The sequence below is a fragment of the Venustampulla echinocandica genome (assembly GCF_003357145.1).
Source record: "Venustampulla echinocandica strain BP 5553 chromosome Unknown scaffold_1, whole genome shotgun sequence".
In the NCBI taxonomy this organism is placed as follows: Eukaryota; Fungi; Ascomycota; class Leotiomycetes; order Helotiales; family Pleuroascaceae; genus Venustampulla; species Venustampulla echinocandica.
This window is the reverse complement of record NW_022474206.1, coordinates 5,484,496-5,507,934: the sequence shown is the minus strand read 5'-3', so window position 1 is coordinate 5,507,934 and position 23,439 is coordinate 5,484,496. Positions and strand designations below refer to the sequence as shown.

The following is a 23,439-nucleotide window of genomic DNA, read 5'->3' as shown; positions in this document are numbered from 1 at the left end:
CGCACATCCATCATTCTCTTTTTTTTGCTGTTCGCCGAACATATCAACAATCCACATACTGGTAGCTGCAGTATTACCTGCTATATATTGCTATTCGATATTGCCTTTGCCGTTGTGGAACAAGCGCACTCAGACACCCGGAGGCATTTATTTAGACTCTTGGATATTTTGTTGGAAACTTAGACAAAAGCTTGAAGTTCGCTCCAAGTCTTCAGGGCGTATCCACCCACCATCTATCTTGTGGCTGTCCTTTGGGTCCGAACGGCTGCCATTTGTCTTCTGGCTCGATATCCAAGATACAACAACCTGAGAAAATTAGGACTCCCAATCGAAATTTCACCAACTCGCGGTTTGACGCACAGGAATTCCAGAAAAGTGTCGGGAAGATTTGTATAGTCTGCTGATTTTAGCCAAGAGGACACTCAAGGAAATTATACGATATTGGGCGAGGACTAGAACGTTGCGAGCCAGATATCGAGCTCCTTGAACCAGCATATCCGGGATTGATGCGATCACTTCCATGCAATTCTCAACCTCACACTCCAATTCTCCTCCGTCCACCGTACTCGGCGAGCGTCGAGGAAAATCAGATCTGGCGCGGTTCTCTCTCGATCTGAGCTGGGGAAGAGTGGCGTCCGATTGTGCTCGCTCAAGGGCATACCCCTCTCCGCCCATGTCAGGGTCTCCACCACTCCCACCAAGTCGTAACCCTGATTCCAGCGATCGTGGCCATGGGGGCTATGGACCAAGTGGACAAGACGTTTTTCAAGGGATCCAAACGCCCCAGCCAGACCGACCAGATCAAAGAGCGCCATCGTTGAGACCCTATCAACCCGACGTACCACCTCCAACAACATTTCCATCGTACCGAATGGAAGAACACCATCCACCATTACTACTTCCATATCAACAACGGCCACCACCTGCGCCACAATTGATACAGCAGCATCCACATCCCCATCCTTACCGACACCCGCAACCTCCCGCTTCATTCGCAATGTCTGACAGACCACCAACCAGAGAAGGGCCGGAGTTTTCTTCACCTAAAGCACAGAGGAAAACTAAAGGCCATGTTGCTTCGGCCTGCGTACCATGCAAGAGGGCCCATCTTAGGCAAGTTTTCCCGTGGATCCCACTTGTTAATGGGAAGAGATTTCCAGGCTAACTTTTGCAGATGTGACTGTAAGTGTGTTTTTCTCCGAATATAATTTAGCTTTTCCGTTCCGAGCATGGCATATCCAGATATGTCACATGGAAATTGGGATCTTTTGCCTCGCAAACCGCGGGGTCCAAAGACTCCAACCCGATCTAGCCGGCCAAGGTGCGGCAGCCGTGTTGGTGGAAGAGCAATATGGATGCAAGTGCAACCGTTAAAGTCGTCCAGAAGCAATTATCGGGTTCCTCGGTAATTATTCGGAATAGGCCGCTGTCTTTTCGTAGGAGGCAAGGAGAGACTTCCTCCGAACCTTTCTTGCCGAACTTTTTCGATAGGTGCCTCTCTCGTCGCCGCCATTGCAGCTCGTTCTGAAAAGCATTCCTAAAACTGAGAGCCATTGGTTTGGCATTCGCGGCGCAAATCCAGCTTGTTGGCTGTTGATCATTCAAACTTGTATATCTCGAATAGGGTTTTCATTTCAGTCGAGCTCAGTCCTCCAATAAAGGAACCTCGCCAACGCCCTAGAAGTCCTCAGGCTCCTGCGTGAACTAGTATCTCATTCCTGTTCTCTCAAGGCACTATACTGCTTGTCTAATTAGCGATTTGGAATTTGCTGACTGGTTGATTGTAGCACAACGTCCATGCTCGCGGTGCATGGCTAACGGCAAGGAAGACTCCTGTGTCGATGTCCAACATAAGAAAAGAGGTCGGCCAAGGCTGCGGGATGAACGAGAGGAGCGATACGAAGGCATGGGTTCGGCATATTCACACGCTCCTGAGGCCGGCATGCGACGTCCATTGCCATTATACTCGTCGACTGACGCAGCCATGGGCACCTCATTTGGCGATCCACTTCAAAGGTCGGGATCGTATAGAATTTTGAAGTCTCAAGGCGGTCAAGCAGCGCCCAGATATATGGATCCTGCATCGTCGACGGACGCAAATCTGTTTGGTGGGCCTATAGTTCCAGCGCCATTGATATTACCATCGCAAGAACCCCTCTGTGCCTACCTTACCATGGAGATGCAGATTGCGAAAGTTGCTCAGAGCTTCACAGAGGCGGTTGATTTCCCAGTGCTAGTCACGAAAAATCTCCAAGACTTGGTCCCTGGAAACGACCGCGAAAGATTGGTGCGGCTGCAGCGAATTTTCGAAGACGAACGACGACAGAGGGAACCAAACTACCTTCCGCCGATCTATAACTTTCAGGAAGATAGGGTTATCCAGTCGGTGGGTTTCGGTCCGGACGAGATCGGTCATGTAAGGCTAGATCACCTAGAGAACCTAACCTTCCAAAGCCCGGACGGACAACAACGGACCTTGCAAGGGCGGTTTGGGCTGTCGAAAAAGGACTCGACATATTTCATTGTCCTGGTGCTTCATGTACCCACGGCACGGCATCCATACCCCCAGACTTCGTTGTCGCCATATCTGGCATATTCTCGAGAGCCTTATTCTCGAGAACCACAATATGGATACCAGGCACCGCAACAACCATATCCTCAAAGCCAGCAGCCGCCTTCATTCATGGCTAACCCGGCGCTTGCGGATCCTCGGGGAGATCCGATGGCATATCGGCCACCTGGTCCTCCTGGGCCGAATATTCATCCACCAGCAAGTATGCCGCCATTCTCTCAACCGCAGATCAGGTCCGACTATGCCCAGAACCAAAATCCTTATCAGACTCCCCGGAGCGAGTTACCGATGGGGCAAGCGCGGCAACATGATCTCCAGTTGCCCCCAATTCGCGATCAACGGAGTGAGGGGCCTTCGGCGGAGCCTGGGCGCCGAAGAGACGATCGTCGTAGTCGGGTTGACATTGGTGGCCTCTTGGAAACCCCCCGTAGCGCCGGGGGCCGATGAAACCTGAAGATGGCTCTACCCCTCTCGGGGTATCCCTTTCATTTCATCGCTTCTTGTAAAATACTTGACGTCAGATATCTTTCACATTTGATCGAGATACCACCATTGCTGTATATCTTCGGGTCTTTGCTATCTGTTTTTTGCGGTCCGAATTGGCCAATTGAGCGAATCATAGCGCCGTTCTTCATTCTGCATCTGAGATATCCTTGTTCCGTGTTTTTGTGTCGGCGCCAGTGCCAGCGGGGGGCGTTAATGTACGATAGGGGGGGGATGATGCTAGCAGTGATGAAAGAGTAGTCCTAATGAATGATTGACATGATTTGATTCCCGCTGATGATTTCGTTTTGCCGGCGGAGGTGTTGTTTTCGCGCTGCTTTGTCAAGTACTAGTAATTTCGGATGCGACCTTCATGTTAGGGTATAGTTGTTTTCGGCGCTTCACTCCCATTGGCACCCGTTCTATAGGGGAGTAGAGGAACGGCAAATGCTGGCAGTACAAGCAACGCGGTACGATAATGAACCAGGCCATGGTGGCCTGCCTTTGTATTTATACCTGTCCGACGTCCGATACGAGGCTGGGGTTTAGTGGTGTAGGGTAGGGTTAGGTAGGGTAGGGAAGTGAAGCGGTGTAAACCGGATTATTGTTACTGTCCACATAACTTAAGTGCCGTGTTGCATTTGCATAGCATTGGGTCTAGTCCCAGGAAGAGCCAGAGCCCAGAAGTCCAGGTTCAGGCTGATTGACGGCGAAGAAGCGCGTTCATAGGTACAGGTACGGGCACATGCTCCCAGGTCCCAAGCCCAGAGACAGGTACAGGCACAGGCATTGCTACGCCGTCCAATGACAACCACACCGCTGATTGTGATGAAGGCACATAAAGATAAAGGATTAATGCTCATATATCTATAACATATTGATATAGGCCGAACTCTGGTCTAACACTATATGATAACTATGCGTACCGCAACTCTGCTTAGTAGATATAGGGAGATATATGTCTATAAATAAATACACGTTACAGTTAACGATATGCCATCCGAGACCTCTCATTGGCCCGTCGGTTCCACCCGGGGGAAATTCTCCGATACAAACTCCACGTGATCGGCAACGTACATTCGGGAACCCAAATCGGGACAAGCGGGAGCGGGAGAAACTCGGGAACATCCCCGCATCTCAGACCCCTGTCAGCCCCTCATCCCCCCATTCCCGAGAACCCCTCCATTGGGCCCCTTGTGGGGTTTCGTCATCATATATATATCGAAAGGGCTGAGCGTCAGCAACGTCCATTGTTACTACATACATCATTTTGATATTACTATATCTGCTCTCTGCTATCAATTGATTTCTCCGTTGCTTGCCCTATTATTCCCTTAAACACCCACACTACCAGCTACTAAGAGAGGAGCTTACCAAGCCCCACAACAACAAGCAACAATGGCAGATACCACAGCAGCAGCAGCACAATCATCTGCCTACCTAGCAGCCCAAACCGCCTCCCTCGAATCCCAAACTCCTGTTGCCCCTTCCTCTGCCCGCGCTGCCCAGGTCCCCCTCCAGAACTTCGATCTCCCCGTATTTCCCCAAGAAGCCTTCACCTCAGGCTTAACATCCCTAATCCTAACCTCCGACATCAAACTCGATGAATACACCTCTCTCCTCGACCAGGCATTCTCCATCCCCCCACTACCGCCCAGCATCACGAGCTTAACCCTGGAGCTATTCTCGCTCGGATACCCGCCTGCGTTCCTATCCGAGCTCGGAAAAGCACTACCGAATCTAAAAGCATTGACGCTGTACTCCCAGCTTTTCGGCGGGACAACCGAACACTCCCGGGATGACGCCGTTGCGTTCCTGAAATCCCAGAAGGGGTTAAGAGAGATTCATTTCTTGGATGTTTTCACGTCCCCAGGACTCATGGGACGGCTGGCTGAGTCGCTTGGTGATGATGTCAAGTTTGTGGAGCTGAGTTATACATTCAGGCACTCGGATCCGGTCGGGTTTAGAGGTTCTTTGCCTGTTACGGAACTCGAGAATCTGGTGAGGAAGGGATTGGTTGCTTTGACGGTGGGGATTGTTGCCCCTGACGTGACGCCTGATGAGGAGGATAGGGAGGGAACGGAGGTGGGCATTGTCCCTGTTGTGCAGAAAGATGGGAAGGGCCTGGTGGAGAGATTGAAGGGCGGGGATGGGGACGAGTTGGTCATGCTGGATATTACGATGGTTGAGGTTGGCGTGGAGGATGTCAAGAGTATTTTGGAGAAGTGCAAGAAACTGAAGGTTTTGTCTGTGAGTGTGGGGCTGGTGACGGGATGGGATGAGGTTTTCGAGGGTTTGAAGAAGGACTTGGCTGGCCTGGAAATGCTAGAATTGGTGGGCGTTCCAGGAGAGGGGTTGGTAGATAAGCTGACAGCTGGGGAGCAAGGGGCGGGCCAATTGACCGCAGAGATGCTGACAAAGGTATCCGAGGTTTGTCCCGAGCTCAGTAGTGTGAAGACAAGTATTTTAAGGACAAAGGGGGAACATTGGATGAGAGAGAGTGGAGGATCTTGGAAAAAGCAAGCTTAGTTGATCGGCCGTCCTCTGGGCAAATTGTTCCTCGTTTCGAACTAATACTACTAAAGAGTAAATATCTAAGCAAATTCCTCTGCAATTCTATGACCTATCCTTTATAAGAGGTTTGAATTTTAGCTTCTATATCATTACGTCATGTGGAGTAATTATCAGACTCTGATTTGGACCTCTACGTCGTTCAGGTTGAAAATCTAGTGTTTGTTTCAAGGCGCAGCGGTATCAGACCTCGCACTTCAATAATGGTCATAATTAAAAAAGCTCAAATTAGCATCCGATGGTATGACTTAAGCCCAAGTTTTCCGCCCGACCCTACCCATACAATTACAAGAAATACAATAACCACTCCCAATACCACTACCGCCACTACTTTCAAAAGGGTATCATAAACCGACAGGTATCCCGTGTCTGCTACACGAAGAGAAACGCAAGGAAAGAAGCTTGTTTTGGCGTACATGGAATTGCCAATGTGATATCAATACCAACAACACAAGGGAAATTACAAGGTATAGTTGAAAAGCAGTCGACGGCTTTTAAGTCCTAAGAACATAAACGGGAAATGATTATTTCCGTGGGGTCTCGGGAACATCCCAAATATTCTCGTCCCTTGCCTCCTTTGCAGGTACCTCATCATTCTTTGGCTCCTGTGCCGATGGCTGGGTACCGACGTTTGGATTTGGAGCAAATGGAATGACGGAAGTACTCGTGAAGACGGGAAGATTGGCACGCTTCATTGGGGAAGGGGTAGATGTGTTGGGAGGGAGCCAATGGATGGGCTGTTGTCGTGGTACAGCATCTGGAGGGGGCCCCTCTGGTTGGTAGGAGATAAAGACGGGATCCAAGGTACGGGAGGAATCTGGCATAGGCTGATCAGGCGACGAGTTCATGTGAGAGGTGGTGGGTAGATGATCCGAGGGATTTGGAGGAGAACTCGCTGGAAGGGGAACTTCAGTTGGTTGCTGGAGGTACGGCGGGAGAGTTGCTAGCAGAGCTGGTTGGGGAGTGGAAGGAGATGGTGGGAGATAATCGCCCATAACGACTGGATTAGAATATAAGGGTTGCTCGGGGTTGTATGATGGTTCAGATGGTGGTGGAGCAGGGGTTGAGCCATCTCGACTCGGCCGCCGTGCTGACCTAGGTCTAACTGCTTCAGTTGGAGTGCTCTTCCCAATTTTAGGGCTTAGTTTGGCTTGTAGTTTCGCTTCTCGTTGAGTCTCGGTAGTTAGACTTATTTTAATCTTCTTCATGCCAGAAGTGAGGCTGTCGACATCCGAAGTTTGAGCAGATGGCTTAGTAGAAGGGAGTATGGCCTTATTGGCTCTAGACTGTGACTCTATGCTTCCATCTAGTGCGGGTGCTTCAGTCGCTGCATCACCCAAGGGTGATTTTCGGCGCACGCGAGATGACTTTGCAGGTGCAGCGCGAGGCTGCGCTGGAGCACGAGTCTTTTTAACAACAACCGGGGGAATCGAATGACCCCGAGAACTCATGGACGACTCCGGCCGAATAGTTTGTGAAGTACCTGGTCGTTGATATGCGGTCGTCGTGCTGTTTGACGGGGCTCTTCTATGGCCTCCTGGTCTCGGTGCCTCGGGTGCGGCGGATCCGGCGTTTGAAACCAAGCTCAGTCGCCTATTCGATTGACTCGTGGGCTTGGTATAGCTAGGCTGGGGTACCGGGATGGGTGTGGTGCTTCTAGTAGGCGGCTACATGTACTGTTAGCACGAATATTCCGAGTGAAATACGGACTGGTTTCTGGGAAGACTCGGCTCATCTTGAATACATACCTTGTCAGTTGCTAGGTTAGCTGCACCAGCAACTGTCCTGCGGCGGGTTGTCTTGGGTTTTTTCACGTCGTCCTCTTCAACAATAGGTTTTGCGGGCTTGCGAGCACGTAGGGCCATCCTTGTACTGGCCGTCTCGCATGGTCCATTTACTGCGGTGGCTGTGGAAGGGGCCTGTAGAGATTGCCGGTCACGTCTTGCACGAGTAGCCTCTGCTGAGAGGTCCTCCGGCTTGCAGCTCATGGTTTCCCTATCTGTTGGGATAAGCAACTTGCTTAACTCGTGTGCAGCGACAGTCCAATGGACTTCCGGAGGCGGCGGAGACGGTGGTCTTGACATAGTTCGAGGGGAGCCGTTGCCCATAGACATGTTTGAAACACTTCGTTGGGGTCTTGGAGAAACGACCTTTGCGATGAACGACTGGGTCGGGGAGGAGTATGTTGGTGGAGTGCCGGCACGGGGCTTCTTGGGCTCTGGAGCTGGTGGAGCTGGTTTGACTGTGGCATCTAGCTGCTCAAGCCGTGGCAGAGACCACCATAAAGGATCGTATGCTTGCGTCTCCAAATGGAGGGATTCAGTAGTGTAACTTTCAACGCCATGATATGCTCCAATCTTTTGGCCCATCTCGTAACCAAGTCCGTTGTGACCAGGTTCCTGTTTGACCACAATTGGAGCGCCGGAAGCAAGGCCACTTAAATGACTGAATACACCACTGTATAAAGCTCTGTCGCTATATCCTCCTTCTAGAACGCTGATAATCCGACCATCGACGGAAGTTCCTTCTTCTGCCGCAAGTTTGACTACATCTCGGGCTATGCGAGCGTAGAATTCTGTTGGTACATTGACTTTGTGACGCTGCATACCAGAGCTCTCCCATTCACTAGCATCGAAGCCCGCAGAGAAGAAAATAGCTGCTTTCGGTTTTGGGCCGTTCGATACTGCGTTTAAACGCTCAGTATGTGTGCGCAGGAAATTGCGTGTTTTCTCTAAAATTATCGAGTATCTAGCTTCGTAGAGTTGCCAGAACTCAGCTTCTGTCTTCCACGGCTGTAAATGCACATTCCAGATGCTTTGGCCATGGGCATTTTCAATGCAGAGACTCGCCATTTTGACCTTTTCTTCATCGCCTTGCTCGCATGGATAGGAGTTGATGTCGTGAAGACTAAAATAGCCAATTGAAGTCTTCTTCCAAGGGAGAGCATTCTTTGGTAGGTTGACTCCACGGGTATTGTGGTCCCACGCAATTGCCTGGGATCCATCACCATGATGAAGGTCGAAATCGATGATTGTAGCATGCGTTAAGCCATGGGTGAGAGCTGCATGGGAAATGCCCACATGCACATTGTTGACCCAACAGAATCCCGACGGGTAGCTAGCTGAGCAATGATGCCCTGGAGGTCTTATCGTGACGAAAGCTCGGCTTGGGCCTTTTCTATTTGCAGACCCCTGAAATACAGCATCTACACCTTCACATACTGCACCTAATGCCCCCTCCATTGCATCCAGGGATTCTGAGCAGAGATAAAGGTCTCCTTCGTGGAATTTGGCAGGCTCCTCTGGCTCGCCACTTCGATCCATTTCCGGCCGAACAAGCTCCTTCCCATTCTTAGCCAACTTTGCCTCGGCGTCACCGCACATAATCTTCAATTCCTCCATCCATTTAGTGCCATGAACATTTGTTACCGCCTGGGATGAAAGAGGGAGTCGGCGTGTGGTCTTGCGGATTTGGAATGGCGTGGTCGGAATCATAGAGGGGTTATGGTCAGGGTGTAGGGGATATAGACCATCGGAATGCCGCTCTCCAAGACGAACGTATGCCATTGACAATCCAAGTATACTCGCATGAATCCGCTCCGGCCTCTCAACTATGGTGCTGAGAGATATTTTGGAGGTACGAGGCCTAGAGAATCGATGCCCGTAGCAAGAATCGTGGATGATGGCAATAGTATCTGAATTTCTTGTATCGTCTTCTAGCTTCTGAAGCTCTAGTTCCTTTTCGAAGTGATTATGGGCAATGGACCTCGCAGTATGTCGTGGGCGTTGTTCCGTTTCATCCCCGATCTCTGGAAGGGCGGATCTTCCTGCCATGGTCGAACCATTCAGATATTGATATTGCGCCGAATTGGATCGTCTTGAAGGCGACGGTCGGGGCGGCGTACCACCTCCAACACCATGTAGAGAATTCATGGAGGCTTTTCTCAATAAGCTTGGTGTAGAGGATGGCGCATCGCGGCTCATGGCACTGGGGCTGCGTTGAAGCGGGCTTCTAGGGGGTAGTCTGTCATTTGAAAAGGAGGTGGAATTCTCGCGGGACAAGAAGGATCTTGGTGAAGGTTGCGGTGAAGGCGAATTCGGTAGTGCAGTTGAAGCTGCCGTGCCTATGGAGAAACGTTTGAGTGAATTCGCAAACGATGTGCTGCCGTTTGCTGTTGTTTCTCTCGTACTGTTATGATTCGATGACGGTGATGCCATGGCGGAAAGCAACAGCAACTCACGCAAAGCGCAAGCCTCACCAGTTTAGTTTAGACGTATCGGATATGTCGCTTTCTCTTTATCCACCTTGTGTTCAATATGCAGAGTTGGGGGGACTATGCAGCAATCGCATCGCATTGCATCGTCAAAGAGTTGTTTTGTGTTTAACGCGACGAACTGGTTAAACATTTCGACGCGCCTAGGGATCCCTGTCATTCCAGCCCTATGCTTTGTCTAGGTACAAATATGAAGTGCATTGTACATGCTCCTCCGATTGCGCCTCTAAAATGCCTGCTCAAAAGAATAAGTCTCGCTGTTCTGTCAGCATCTGCAGAGTTTTGTTTGTAACTTGTTATATCTTCCCATTTCTAAGAATAAGCGTTTGCTTGGACATTTAGTGCATATGCAAGCAACAACGCTTGACCCACTCTAGTACAGCAGGACGAGACACCACTCAGTCGTATCTACGAAGTACATGACATAAAAAGATAGGAGTGATAAAGGAACAAAGACATCTAATCTAGAAAAACTCTAGGATCCTCAGAGACCAATCCCTGAAGTTGCTCGAAACCAACTGGACCGTGGCAATTATTGTACTGTTTCTCATTACTATGTCCCATCTACAAGGTCGTTTGGGTAAGCTAAACTAGAACGCCCTACGCCTTATGCCTTGTAATCCCAAATCTTGGTATCCCTCCCTGTTACCCACAAGCTCCCAGTCATCCTAGACATATACTCATCATCTACACATATACAGCAAAAGCTAAGCTTAGTACTCCTCAACGGCGCAATTAGGATGAAGAACATAAACAATGTGTTCCGCCGCGGCGGAACTCCGCTCGCCATCTTCACCAATAAGGCCTTGCCCTCTAATCGCCATTAGGATATTTTCCTTCAACGCCGTTAGTATATGATGAATAGTGCCAGTGCTGGGGATGAAATAAATACCTTCACCATTCTCTTGACAATCTTCTTCGTCAACGCCTTCTCAGCATGATAATCCTCCTCGCTAGTTAGGTCGTCCTCCTTCTGCTCCAAGTACCATTCCACAAGCTTCTCGCCATCTACGCCCTCCCCGCTGCTCATCTCGTCCTCGTTGACGCGCTGGACCAGGAGATTCACAACGCTAATATACTTGTCATATGTAATCTTTGTCTTCTTGCTCGGGCCATCAGCTGTGGGGATGGGAGTGCCGCTCGCATCGACTGTGCCGCCTCCATTTCCGTCATCACCATCTTCATCTTCGTCGGGGCCATCAGCCATGGGGGAGTCGCCATCATTATCTCTACGGCTCGACGCGGCATTGTCGCCTGGCACCTCTTCTTCGTCTTCATCAACGTCGACATCATCCTTCTCAACAGAGATAATGCTTTGTCGGAGAAGATTGAATGCTTCAATCACCATATGGGGTTCAATCTCCTCGACACAATTAACCTTAGCAATCGCCTCTGATAGACGGATTAGGGATTCAAGCTGTCGGACAGTGATTCGGTAGCTGTTCCGTCCGATACCTCCTTGGGCATCATCACTCCGAAGCTCCTTATATTTCGCTACCAGAACCTCCCTGGCTTCAGGCTTAAATTCAGGTTTGAATGTCCTGGCGAATCGAATATATCGTTGCAACTGCTCCGTCGAGAACTCGGGCTGCACGGCTTCGTCTCGCAGCTGATGAATTCCAACGATGTGCTCAGCGAGGTGGCGATCCACAACCTCGTTACATTCATCCAGAATGACAAAGAAGAGATCAAAACGAGACATGATAGGAGCAGACATATTGATATTAGCCCTCAACGTGGTCTTGCGATTGTACCGACCACCGACCGGGTTTGCAGCTGCCAAAATGGAAGTCCGGGCGTTTAGGGTAGCTTGGATACCGGCCTTTGCAATGGAAATAGTCTGCTGTTCCATGGCTTCGTGAATCGCAACTTGATCGCTGATATCCATCTTGTCGAACTCGTCAATGGCACAAATTCCGTTGTCCGCCAACATCAGGGCACCGGCCTCGATAGTGAACTCGCCGGTCTCTTCATCCTTGACCACAGCAGCCGTAAGACCTGCCGCAGAAGATGCCTTGCCGGAAGTGTATACCGCACGAGGTAAGAAAGAGCAAATATACTTCAAGAATTGTGACTTAGAGGTGGATGGGTCGCCTACGATGCAGATGTTGATATCGCCTCTAAGCGCCATGCCTTCGGGTGTAGTTTTACTTAACCCACCAACTAGTTGCAAAAGGAGACCTTTCTTGATGATATCGTGGCCGTACACCATAGGTGCGAGTGAATCGACGAGCCGAGCGTAGAGGTGCTTACTGTGGACCATCTTTCGAAGGTCATTAATTTCTTCTTGCGTCATGGATGCAAGAAGGGCTGCTTGAGCTTTCTCGCCAGGTTCATTGGGATCGATAGGCGCAGTTTGGTTGAGAGATGCCAGGAGATTATTCGACTGGCCATTGAGCTGCTGACTGGTTGATGAGCCAGTAGTCGACGTATCAGGCGTAACCATACAAGCCAAGAAGGCAAGCTTATAAGTGAGATCACGGACACCAAGGGATTTTAGTCCAGTAACACCATTCACCTCTGCACTTCTATTCTGGTTATCCCGCACAGCTGTTGGCTTCACTCCTGGGAGGCCAAGCTGGCTGACGTCCGGTACAACGATAAGAGTTCCCGTGAAGATGCATTTCTCTCCAGCTTTTGCGCGCTCAACGATTTCTCCACGGAGAATAACATCCAGCGTCCGGGGCATGCTTCCAGTGGGAATTTCCGAGCTATTTTCTTGAACTCGAACCTTCTGCCAATCAACAAAGGTACTCTGCCTGATGTCTAACCTCCATGCTAGCCGGTTATTGCATGTTTCGTTTGGACATTGCGTGGGCTCAGTATATCGAAATGTCTGCTCAACATTCGGGATGGTATTTTTACACGACTCGCAACTAAAGGTTGCAAGTGAGAGCTCCGGCCGCACTTCTGACGTCCTCGTGACAGTGCCAGAAATAGAGAGAAGCTGGCCAATGTTGGCCGTCCTGAGATGACGGACGCGGGTAACAAGGGGCAAATTGTAGAAAGCCAACGCAAACAACTTATCAGTCTGTTGGTTCGTGGTTTTGTCGCCTTGAAAATCGGATTGGCTGGCCGAGGCAGCATTGCTAGCTCCGGATGAAGTTTGGTTACTCGAGGCTGTAGGTTGTCGATGCTCTCTGAAATACCGAGGCTCGTGTTTGGCGATCGAATTATGGAGCGCCTTAGTCAAAAAAGGCAGATATCTGTAGTAATCCGACACCACTGCCGAAGACAATTCGTCTGCATATTGGGAGAGATGCCTGTAATCGACATATAGGGTCGATAGCTGGTAGGTTCTCAGCCCATGGATCTGGGCGATGTAGTATTTATCAGTCGTTGCGGCGGAAGATGGAGGCGCCCCAGAAGACGATGGCTCCTCGACGTATCTAGGAGAGTTAGATCTATCATAACTCGATCGCAATGCGCAACTCACGATTCGAGGAAGTCTTCGAATCTAGACTGAACGACCAGCCCGACTCTATCCACAACTCGAGGAACAGCGCGGTCTTTTCTCCTAGGGCGACCTGTTCCGGTTGGGATCTGATCATCTGCGAATCCCTCATCGTCACTTAGAGGGGCGACACTCTCCGAGGGAGGGCCTCTTGGTCTGGCTGACGATCCGCGAAGTGTTTGACTTGCTCTGGGCGTACCGGCTGTGCTGGAACCTGGTCCAGCATCAGAGTCAATGGCATCAGACATAATGACTGAAGCCATCTTGTGTAAATAGAGAATTGTTGCGATGCGGCGTTCTGCAATGTCGATGATTCTGGCGGGTGTTCGAGAGTTGCGAATTTGGCAGCGATAAAACACGTCGTCGCGTTGGAAAACGCGTCTAAACTGCATTTCGACGCGACTTCCGGCCACCGTAATAGATTGATTATTTGGCGATCATGTGATCCGCCCCCTTTCTCGGTTCGGTGGGCGACTTCAAGTTTGACATAAATGTGAATATGTAAGGTACACAGTGATCTTCCAGATATAGTATCAATAGATGATCATTTTACTCTAGGGGAGAGCATGCCTAGCCCTCAAGTACCAATAAAGAAAATTAAAAATTACCCTTTTTAGATTTCTATAATTCATACACCAAAAGCTCAATACTATATAAAATAGGCGGTGCACTATATTATGATGATTATTTTCTACCTAATTTGAGAACATTCAGTACACTCCCTCTATATACTCTGCTGTAATAAATCGTTGTGTACGCTTTGAACTCAGACATTGCTACTCGCAACATACGAGTTTGCGAATAATCGCTTCTACTTAAGGCTCGCTACTGGGCTGCCTTGACACTGATAACCTGAAAAGCATATGTTGACACAAACTAGATTCTGGTAATAGCTAAAGGCCTTTAGTAGGAAATGATTACTCGCGGGACTTTTCTTCTCCTACTATTTATTTAACCCAGAGAATGAAGTGTTTCTTCTAAGGAACTTGGATAGACCATGTAAAGTTAGTCATATACCTCTCCGCTTGAGGGAACTTGAGGGTACGTAGGCACAGGCCCAAAAAAGGGGACGTAAAACAAAAAAGACAAAATACAAATATAACAAGAACGAAATCGGATCTATTCGACAAGAGATGTAGACCCTACAACGGGCCGAACTCTATTGCCATTTTGAAGGCCGAAGCAATTTATTTATGTTTTTTAATACCTATCTAAGTGTCGAATTAGACTCCTTTTTTTATTTAACGCGGCGTGTTGTTTTGGTTCTTCTAGCGAAGGCCAAATACGGTGTAGTTACCACCGGCGAGGTCACCGCTTACAGGCGGTGACAAAAATTGCCTGGCTATAACTCCCAACACACTCTATATAAATTAAAATAAGAGTTTTTGGTTTTTGAGGGGTACAAGGGCGGCCACTTGGCTGAGTGGTTCAGGACGAATTGTACTTTCGAGGTCAACAGGGATTTAGGGTACGTAGGCACAGGCCCCAAAAAGGGGGACGTTAAAAAACGACAAACTACGAAAATAAAAAAACAACAAACTACGAAAATAACAAGAACGAATCGGATTAAATCGACAAGAGATGTAGGCATTCGACACCGGGCTAAACTCTTTTTGCTTCCAGAGTATATGATAATAATATTAAAATTGATTAATTATATTTTACTACCTTTTCCACCCTCACTAATATTGAGATTTTTTTTTATATCGCGTATCGCGGAAAGTGGAGGTTGCGAGTTGGCAAGCGAGTCTGCGTATCCGAATTGCCTTACCTGATCAGCCTCTGCCACTTGTTTAGAGGTTATAGGGCATGTAGGGTGATTCACTTCCCCCTTGAATTCCCACCATATAGGGTAACGATGATCAAGTCTCAGGAGCTTTCAAAGTAAACGATGCCGAATCAAGATGTATGAAAGCTATGTTAACCTCTCCGAAAATGGCGAGGAGAAGACAACAAAAATTATCCTATTCCGCCTCCAGCTCTAGGTAAGCGTCTCAGGTCACTCGAGCTATTTGAAATATGCGGCAACGCAATAGCCAAGGTGATATAGTAGACCGCTTAACTGCTTGAGATCTGCTGTTATTAGATATCGCTGATTGAAAATGATAAGGGGGTAGCTGTAATAATCACCACTGGCTTGTCAAAATCCTTAATCTGTGAGCAAAATCTATCTCCCTTAAATACCGGCAAACTTCAACACGACGAGCTTATTTAAATATTTTAAACCTCACCAAACTGCGTTCGAATGTTAAGCATGTGAATAGGGTGGACAAAATGTACCTTACTTGTAGAGAGTGTGACTTCTTGGGCCAATGGTGAGCACGAATAATACAAAAAAGGGGAATAACAATCCGATTATCCTGGTATATCCCATATGCCAAAACCTAAACGCCATCCCGCTCCCTTAAGCATCCTTTATCCCACATTCGTCTTTCATTTCCTCCTCGCTATGTGAATGAATCTAGTCTCATCAGCAAAAGCACTCACATATGGAACAGCATAAACGTACCCGCTCCGCAAACAAAACCCATTCCTCTACGCCCTTCATATAAGGATCTGTCTCATCCGCCAGAGTCTCGTGTCCCCATATCATGATATCATCAAATTCGGACATTTCCTCCACGACTTTGACTCCCGGAACCTCCTCGGCATCTTCATCGCCTTCGCTGCCTTCATCACCATTCTTTACCCCCGGCGATTGTTCTTTGGTGGGCAAGATGCGGTCCGTTGAGGTGAGGACAAGTCCCCGGTATCCTTTTGGCACTTTCAATTTCTTGCCGTGAAGCTTTCTTCCCCGGAAATAGGCGGTCGTTTTGCCATCTAGAAATATAATACATGTTAGATCTAACTATCTGCGGGTCAAACGGTTACTCGCCTGAAGTGGTTTTTGGGTCCCAGTATCTCTTCGAGGTATTGACTGGTCCGTTATGTTGTATTCGACAGGGTAGAACATTGGGCGTGCATTTGCCTTTATGGCTTTTACTTTTTTGGATTGCGAACATTGTTTAGGGAGCTTGATATGGGCCAAGAACGTGATATTATAATTATCAATTCTTGCTCATGAATACTGTCGTCGCGTTACGCTTGGAACACGCGACGCGTTAAATGCCAAGCCTCGGCAATCTAGCTAAGATCCCGCCCCTGGTTCATCTACAACCCACCCGCTCCCGAATGATTATGAACTTTACATCACAAGACAATATCAACCATGGTTAGATCTAGCAAATTTTAGGGTTTATTCTTCTGTTATCTCTTAAGCACTAACATATGGGCATGAACTCACAAAACAACACCTGGGAATGGCTAATAGCATCACTGATATGGATGGAAACTTGAAGAGCGCTGCAGTTAGGATTGCAGAGTTGATTTTCCAGAGGGAGGCCTTCTGAGTGCGGTGTTTGCTTTGGAGATATGAGTTTTGTGGAGGAGGAATCTGTAGGGGGTGCGTAGATGGTAAAATAAATTGATTTATAGACGAGCGTGCATAAAACTCACCGATCACGTTGTGGAAATTGGGGAAAGTAGACAGGATGTAGAGTAATATATTGGTACTATCGATTGAATAAAAGGAATAAGCCGAGAAGAGGATCCGCCACAGCAGGATTTGAAGGCCAGATCGAGTTGAAGCAGATAGATTGCCGAGCCTTCCTAATGCTCAAAGCATTATCTGATATAGTGACTTTATCGAAATGTTAAGAGGTTGTCGGAGGGATTTCGAGATATATCATTTATACATACACCAACTTCTTAAAAGAGGTGGGATGTCGGCATTCCAGTGTATTGCCTTGCCTGATGATATATATGAATGCGTATGTAAAATACGAAGACTTCATTCGGAAGTATATCGTCCCCGATGGATACGTGTAATCCATCAGCCAACTTGTAGACGGCATCACCGAAGGTTCGGAAGACACGCTGATCATGGACCATATTGAGACTGTGCGCTATCACTATACAAATATCTTGTGGTAATGCACGGAGGGGTTAGAGCGCATTTGAATCCCATATTTTGATCAGCTCCCATGATTGAGCACGGCGTTGGCGAGAAAGAGGTGCAGGTGCTTCTGCGAGAGTGCAAAATGGGTGACTTCACTTCCGTCATCCTCTCAGTTCATTATTATTTTGATAGTATTGTTTTTGCTATTATGTGGCTAGATTTGCCACGAGACTTTGGGAGCTGCGGTCGTCACCGCCGTAAGCTGTGAGGGAGCGATAGTATTTGGTGGCGAGAATTCCACTTTGAAGTGGATTGTCGTTAAGCACCGGCAGCTAGATGGAGACGAGGGTCTGATGTTTGTCTGTTGCATAGGAGGCAGTATAGCCATCGCCAGCAATAAATTCAGACACCATAGCGAACTCCATGACGCTATTACTCCTTGATCCATCCGTAAAAGTTGAAGCTATGAGTCGAGCATTAAGCAATTTGACTGGCAAGTGCGGCGAGCAGGATTGGGGGATCTTAGACCAAGCCATGAGTTTTAAGTGCTTTCAACGCTTGTTTTTCTTCTTCTTTTTCGTGTTGGATTTAGAGCTTGAGGCACCAGCAGTGCGCACCGGGAAGCGCTTAGCATGGTCGACATCGAATGCAGACTTGTGGCGTCTAAAGAGGAGCATTGTAGCTCGAGCATCTTCAATACTGGAATGCTCGCCGCCTTGGATTTCCACTCCTAACACTTCCTTGGCGAGCTTCTTCAAGCTGGGTGTCCTCCCCTCAGTATACTTCCTGAAGCCAGGAAACTTGGAAGTGTCTCGAATATCCCTTTTGGAGTGATTTAACATCAACGCCTCTAGGTCATTCTTGACAGCATGGCCCACGATGACTCTTTCCTTCAAGATCGTAGCAACAGCCTCCTGAACCTCGTCAAACTCCGTCGCCGTCGCCATATTTTTCGGTGACACACCACTGACGTGGGTTCTCCAGTCTGTGACGAACTCTTTCGGTCGGACGAAAGAATCGTATACAAGTGTTCCATGGAAGTTGACAATGCTAACTCTTGCCAAAACCGACCGATCCTCTTCACCACCGACTCCAACCATCTCGCAATCAATGCCCACATATTTCCCAATCTCCACATCTTCGCATAATCCACCATTTATGGCATCGATTTTGGATCCGGGAATTGTAGGATCCTTCAAACTGCCCCCATAAGCATCTGCTAGGTCCCTCGCGGATATTTCGTTGTCTTCGGCCCATAGTGCTAGAGCTGCTGATGTTGTGGGTTCGGGTTCCGTGGATTCCACATTGCCAGAGCTGGAGGCGGCACCCATCCTGCGCTTATTCGAGGTGCGACGTAATGTGCCAGTCGCTGGTTTGGCCGAGACTCCCTCCAACCTTCGTCGCTTCGCTATGCTATCCTGCGTTCTCTGAGAAGGACGGGCTTTCCTTTTTTTATCCGCGGTGGTTTTGGATTCTTGTTGCAACACAGCTTGCAATTTTTTCCAATTGCTGGAGAATTCCGGTGCCATTTCGTGATGTTGTGTTGTGCTATCGCAGCATTTTGAATGTGGTGTTTGGGGAAGGTTCCTCCAACTAAGTTTTTCTGCTTCACATGCACTGGACGACGTTGTAGGCGAGGCTTAGCGCTAGACCACAGCCTTATCCTCTCGCTATCCTCTATCTCAACCTTATCGCTAGAGCCAGGACAGTACATGGTCGCATTCTCACTTCAAGTCGCAAATCAATTATACAGCGTTCATTTCCATCAGATCCATCGCGATTTTCATCATGGCCGGAGTCGCACAGTCTCAAGAGGCTGCTGTGGGTTCGCCTGCGCCAAAGCAGAAGGGGAAGGCGACCGTTGACACCTTGAGGTGAGTGTCGCGATTTTGCATATTGCCACGCTAGAACTGATGGTTCCTACAGAATAGGTTGCGTTGCTATGGTCGAGAAAGTGAGTTTGTTACCATCGTTTATTTGCAAATCAATACATTTTCCTCTCATGCACATCGAGTTAAATTTTGCACTTGAATCATTCATTATTATTTTGTTTCGATTTAATACTTCGTACTTCCCCAGTTCTTAGTACCATACAAACAATACTAACAAGGCTTTAAAGGATGGCGCATCTAGACGGGCAGAGATTTTAAGTATAAAAGAGACTAAAAGTGGCCGACAATTCTACTGCAATTTCGACAACTTCAACAAACGTCTAGATGAATGGGTTCCTGTGGTTCGGATAGACTTCAACCAGGAGGTCGAATGGCCAAGCCCAGAAAAACAGAAGGAGCCGAAGAAAGCTGCTACATCGGTGGCGAAGAAGGCCACTGCAGCTTCGAGGAAAGGGCAGAAGAGGCCTGCAGCTACAAGAGAGGTCTCCGTCGCCTCAGAAGGCGAGACACCGCATCCCTGGACTGAGTTCGTCGAGTCCCAGAAAGCCACCCCCGACCCTGAGGCGGACGACAAGCTTACCCTTACTTTGGAACTTGATGCAACACCTAATGCGGACGATGAAGATGCTATGGATGTTGATGAGGCAGCGTCTCAAGCAGTGGCGACTAAAACGCAAGCCCCTGAGCATTTTAGCCGCGAAGAGGAGATAGAGAAGCTGAGGACGGGAGGTTCCATGACCCAGAACCAAGCCGAAATCTCACGTATCAGAAATATCTCTCAAGTACAGTTTGGAAAATTCGAGCTCTATCCATGGTACTTTTCTCCCTATCCTGAAGTCTTTACGCAGGAGGATCTCATGTACATCTGCGAGTTCTGTCTCTGCTACTATGGCGATTTGAAATCCTTTTCAAGACACCGGCAAAAGTGCACATTGCAACACCCTCCTGGGAACGAGATATACCGAGACGATTATGTCTCGTTCTTCGAAATCGATGGCCGTCGGCAGCGGACTTGGTGTCGAAATTTATGTCTCCTCTCGAAGATGTTCCTCGATCACAAGACATTATATTACGACGTGGACCCCTTTCTCTTTTACGTCATGACAACCAGGGATTCTAAGGGATGTCATCTCATCGGGTATTTCTCGAAAGAAAAAGAAAGTGCAGATGGTTATAATGTTGCCTGTATCTTAACCCTGCCGCAATTCCAACGCAAAGGCTATGGACGCTTGCTCATTCAGTTCTCATACGAACTATCCAAGATCGAAGGCAAATTAGGCTCTCCTGAGAAACCCCTTTCTGATCTGGGGCTTCTCTCATACCGACAATACTGGACTGAAAACCTCGTTGAGATTCTATTAGAATATAACGCCCGAGAAGAGCGATGTAGCATTGAAGCCCTTGCTGCACACCTGGCTATGACGCCGCAGGATGTGGAAAGCACACTTCAGGCTCTCAAAATGCAGGTCTACCATAAAGGAGAACACAAGATCGTGCTCCCAATGCATCTTATCAAGAAACATGAAGCCCTGAAGGAAAAGCAGAAGACGAAACCAAAGAGGACCATTGATCCGGCAAGGATACAATGGAAGCCACCGGTCTTCACGGCAAGTACTCGCACTTGGGGCTGGTAGGCTTTTTAATGAACCAACATTTATGGTATTTGTGGCTATTTGGAGTACAGGGAGTTGGGGAGGGTTAGCGGCTAGAGTCTTGTGTTAGAATTAATGAAACTTTATAAAATTTATTTTGAACTTAAGATAGAGATAACAATGCCTGTGAAGCTAAACAACTGAGACCCCTAAAAGCCGACCGGGACGAGGCTGAAGTCTCGCTTAAATATGCCACTAAAGGAGGGGCACAACTTGCACTCCGAGTCACCTCGCCGCCTCGCTTTCTCTTCAATTTCCACATCACCCTTCACCCAGACGCCGACCAAAGGACAAGAACAAGAGCCATGGCGGACAACCCACCTCCAGCAGAGCCCTCCAAGAGCGCTCTCAAAAAAGCCGAAAAGCAAGCGAAAATGGCCGCGGAAAAGGCCGCCAAAGCAGCGAAACAAGCCGCGCTTCCAATCGTGGGAGGGAAGAAAACCGACGATATAATTGGTATTACGGTCTCGAAAGCGGATAACTTCTCAGCATGGTATCAAGAGGTTGTGCTTAAAGCGGAAATGATTGAGTACTATCATGAAATTTCGGGATTCTTCATCCTGCGGCCTTCGTCCATGTTTATTTGGAACACAATCAGAAACTGGTTCCAGGAGCGCATTGAGGCTATGGATGTCGAGGAGGCTAGTTTTCCGATGTTCTTGTCCTCTAAGTCTTTAGAGAAGGAGAAGGATCATGTTGAGGGGTTTGCCCCCGAACTTGCTTGGGTTACCAAGGCGTACGTTCCCCCTCCACTCCCCTTGCGATCATAGATAGGAAGCTGATAAGGTATAGTGGTGATAAAGACTTGGAGGTTCCAGTCGCCGTCCGTCCTACTTCCGAAGCTGTCATGTATCCATACTATTCCAAGTGGATTCGAAGTCACCGCGATCTCCCTCTGCGACTTAACCAATGGAATAGTGTTGTTCGGTGGGAGGCTAAGCAGACAACCCCATTTTTGCGTGCGCGAGAGTTTTTGTGTACGTACATATGCTCTTGGAGCAGAATCTCCCTTCCTGGAATATTTCTAGGGTTCTGAGACATGCCTTTCTCTAACGACATGCCTATATCCTCCTGAATCATGTCCCAAAACTCATACGGCTTTCTTGAATGAACAATACTGACTCGGAATTCTTATAGGGCAGGAAGGACACACAGCACATTTGACAGATGCTGGAGCTGGAGAAGAGGTTCTGCAAATTCTCGAACTCTATGCGGGAGTATATGAACAATTGCTTGCCGTCCCAATTGTTCGTGGCCGGAAGACTGAGAAGGAGAAGTTTGCTGGAGGATACTACACCACCACAGTCGAGGGCTATATCCCATCCAACGGACGTGGTATTCAGGGCGCCACATCGCATTGCTTAGGCCAAAATTTCAGCAAGATGTTCGACATCACAGTCGAGGATCCCAGCCCAAAAGCAGGAGAAAAAGCCAAACATCTCTATGTGCACCAAAATTCGTGGGGATTATCAACCCGTGTTATTGGTGTCATGGTCATGATCCACGGCGATGATAAAGGCCTCGTCCTCCCGCCCCGAATCTCTAAGATACAAGCAATCATCATCCCCGTTGGCATCAACAAAAACACCACCCCTGAGGACAAAACCAAGCATTACGACAAACTGCAGGAACTTAAGACCACCCTTAAGAAAGCCGGTGTTCGTTCCGACTACGATATCCGCGACGGCTACACGCCTGCCTGGAAATTCAACGACTGGGAGCTGAAAGGCGTCCCCCTCCGCCTCGAGTACGGGCCAAAAGACGCTGCCAAGTCCGTCGTGTCCTTCGCGCGCCGCGACACCGGTGAGAAAGGCACAATCTCCATCGCTGACCTTGCGACCGAGGTGCCCGCACTCCTTACTACTATCCAGAACGACATGTACACGAAGGCCGAAGCGTCCTTCCGTGAGCACCGTCTTGTGATCACGAAGTGGGAGGAGGTCGTCCCTGCGTTGGATGCCAAGAACGTAGTCATCATCCCATTCTGTCTGGCCGAGAAATGCGAGGATAAGATTAAGGATCTGACGACCGGGAAGCCGGAGGAGGCCGAAGGGCCCCAGGAGTTGAAGGCGCCTAATATGGGGATGAAGAGTCTGTGTATTCCTTTTGAGCAGCCCGAGGGGATTGTCAGGGGGGAGACGAAGTGCTTGAATCCCGAGTGCGAGGCGTTCGCGGAGAAGTGGTGCATGTTTGGTAGGAGTTATTAAGAAGGCCAAACCGAATGAGGGGGCTGTGGAACTGTCTGTCTATGTCATGAGAGAAAGGAAATGCATAATGGAGTGGAGGGACCTGGCAGACTCTGGCAAACTGATGATGACTATCAAATGATGGATTTATGAAGGTCGTGATTTTGGGTGTCGGGGTTGGGGGGATTCCAATATGCTTTTGCTCGCTCTATGTGCAAAGGGGAAGTTTTTAAGAGAGCTCTTCAACTCGATTTTGCTAGATCCAGACTCTTAAGGAAGAGAAAATAAAATAAACAATAAACAAATGATAGATACCAGAGAAACAAAGCAAAAATCTGTATAAAATAAACGAATATACGTGAAATTCTTGTAATTTATTACGCATGTTGTTTTTTCATGAAACTTGTTCCAAGTTATTC

General features: G+C 48.5%; 8 protein-coding genes across 8 annotated transcripts; 3 read left to right on the top strand and 5 right to left on the bottom strand.

Moving 5' to 3' along the window:
- Positions 1-512: 512 nt before the first annotated feature.
- Positions 513-815, bottom strand: BP5553_04314 (uncharacterized protein; the record flags this gene model as incomplete). Its single annotated transcript, XM_032012937.1, has 1 exon — positions 513-815. The coding sequence occupies one exon, from the start codon at positions 813-815 to the stop codon at positions 513-515; it is 303 nt and encodes a 100-aa protein (XP_031872630.1).
- A 995-nt stretch (positions 816-1,810) lies between these two features.
- Positions 1,811-3,019, top strand: BP5553_04313 (uncharacterized protein; the record flags this gene model as incomplete). Its single annotated transcript, XM_032012936.1, has 1 exon — positions 1,811-3,019. One exon carries the CDS (start codon positions 1,811-1,813, stop codon positions 3,017-3,019), a length of 1,209 nt encoding a protein of 402 aa, XP_031872629.1.
- Positions 3,020-4,453: 1,434 nt separating this feature from the next.
- On the top strand, positions 4,454-5,584 carry BP5553_04312 (uncharacterized protein; the record flags this gene model as incomplete). Its single annotated transcript, XM_032012935.1, has 1 exon — positions 4,454-5,584. One exon carries the CDS (start codon positions 4,454-4,456, stop codon positions 5,582-5,584), a length of 1,131 nt encoding a protein of 376 aa, XP_031872628.1.
- Positions 5,585-6,150: 566 nt separating this feature from the next.
- BP5553_04311 (Arginase) lies at positions 6,151-9,843 on the bottom strand (the record flags this gene model as incomplete). The annotated part of the gene is made up of 2 exons (XM_032012934.1): positions 6,151-7,293; positions 7,375-9,843. 2 exons carry the CDS (start codon positions 9,841-9,843, stop codon positions 6,151-6,153), a joined length of 3,612 nt encoding a protein of 1,203 aa, XP_031872627.1.
- A 769-nt stretch (positions 9,844-10,612) lies between these two features.
- On the bottom strand, positions 10,613-13,616 carry BP5553_04310 (DNA helicase; the record flags this gene model as incomplete). Its single annotated transcript, XM_032012933.1, has 3 exons — positions 10,613-10,735; positions 10,792-13,288; positions 13,336-13,616. 3 exons carry the CDS (start codon positions 13,614-13,616, stop codon positions 10,613-10,615), a joined length of 2,901 nt encoding a protein of 966 aa, XP_031872626.1.
- A 2,141-nt stretch (positions 13,617-15,757) lies between these two features.
- On the bottom strand, positions 15,758-16,306 carry BP5553_04309 (Uncharacterized protein; the record flags this gene model as incomplete). The annotated part of the gene is made up of 3 exons (XM_032012932.1): positions 15,758-15,814; positions 15,863-16,173; positions 16,219-16,306. The coding sequence occupies 3 exons, from the start codon at positions 16,304-16,306 to the stop codon at positions 15,758-15,760; spliced, it is 456 nt and encodes a 151-aa protein (XP_031872625.1).
- A 1,535-nt stretch (positions 16,307-17,841) lies between these two features.
- On the bottom strand, positions 17,842-18,819 carry BP5553_04308 (Uncharacterized protein; the record flags this gene model as incomplete). Its single annotated transcript, XM_032012931.1, has 1 exon — positions 17,842-18,819. The coding sequence occupies one exon, from the start codon at positions 18,817-18,819 to the stop codon at positions 17,842-17,844; it is 978 nt and encodes a 325-aa protein (XP_031872624.1).
- A 259-nt stretch (positions 18,820-19,078) lies between these two features.
- On the top strand, positions 19,079-23,041 carry BP5553_04307 (uncharacterized protein; the record flags this gene model as incomplete). The annotated part of the gene is made up of 6 exons (XM_032012930.1): positions 19,079-19,164; positions 19,217-19,244; positions 19,410-20,793; positions 20,991-21,570; positions 21,627-21,811; positions 21,972-23,041. 6 exons carry the CDS (start codon positions 19,079-19,081, stop codon positions 23,039-23,041), a joined length of 3,333 nt encoding a protein of 1,110 aa, XP_031872623.1.
- Positions 23,042-23,439: the final 398 nt, after the last annotated feature.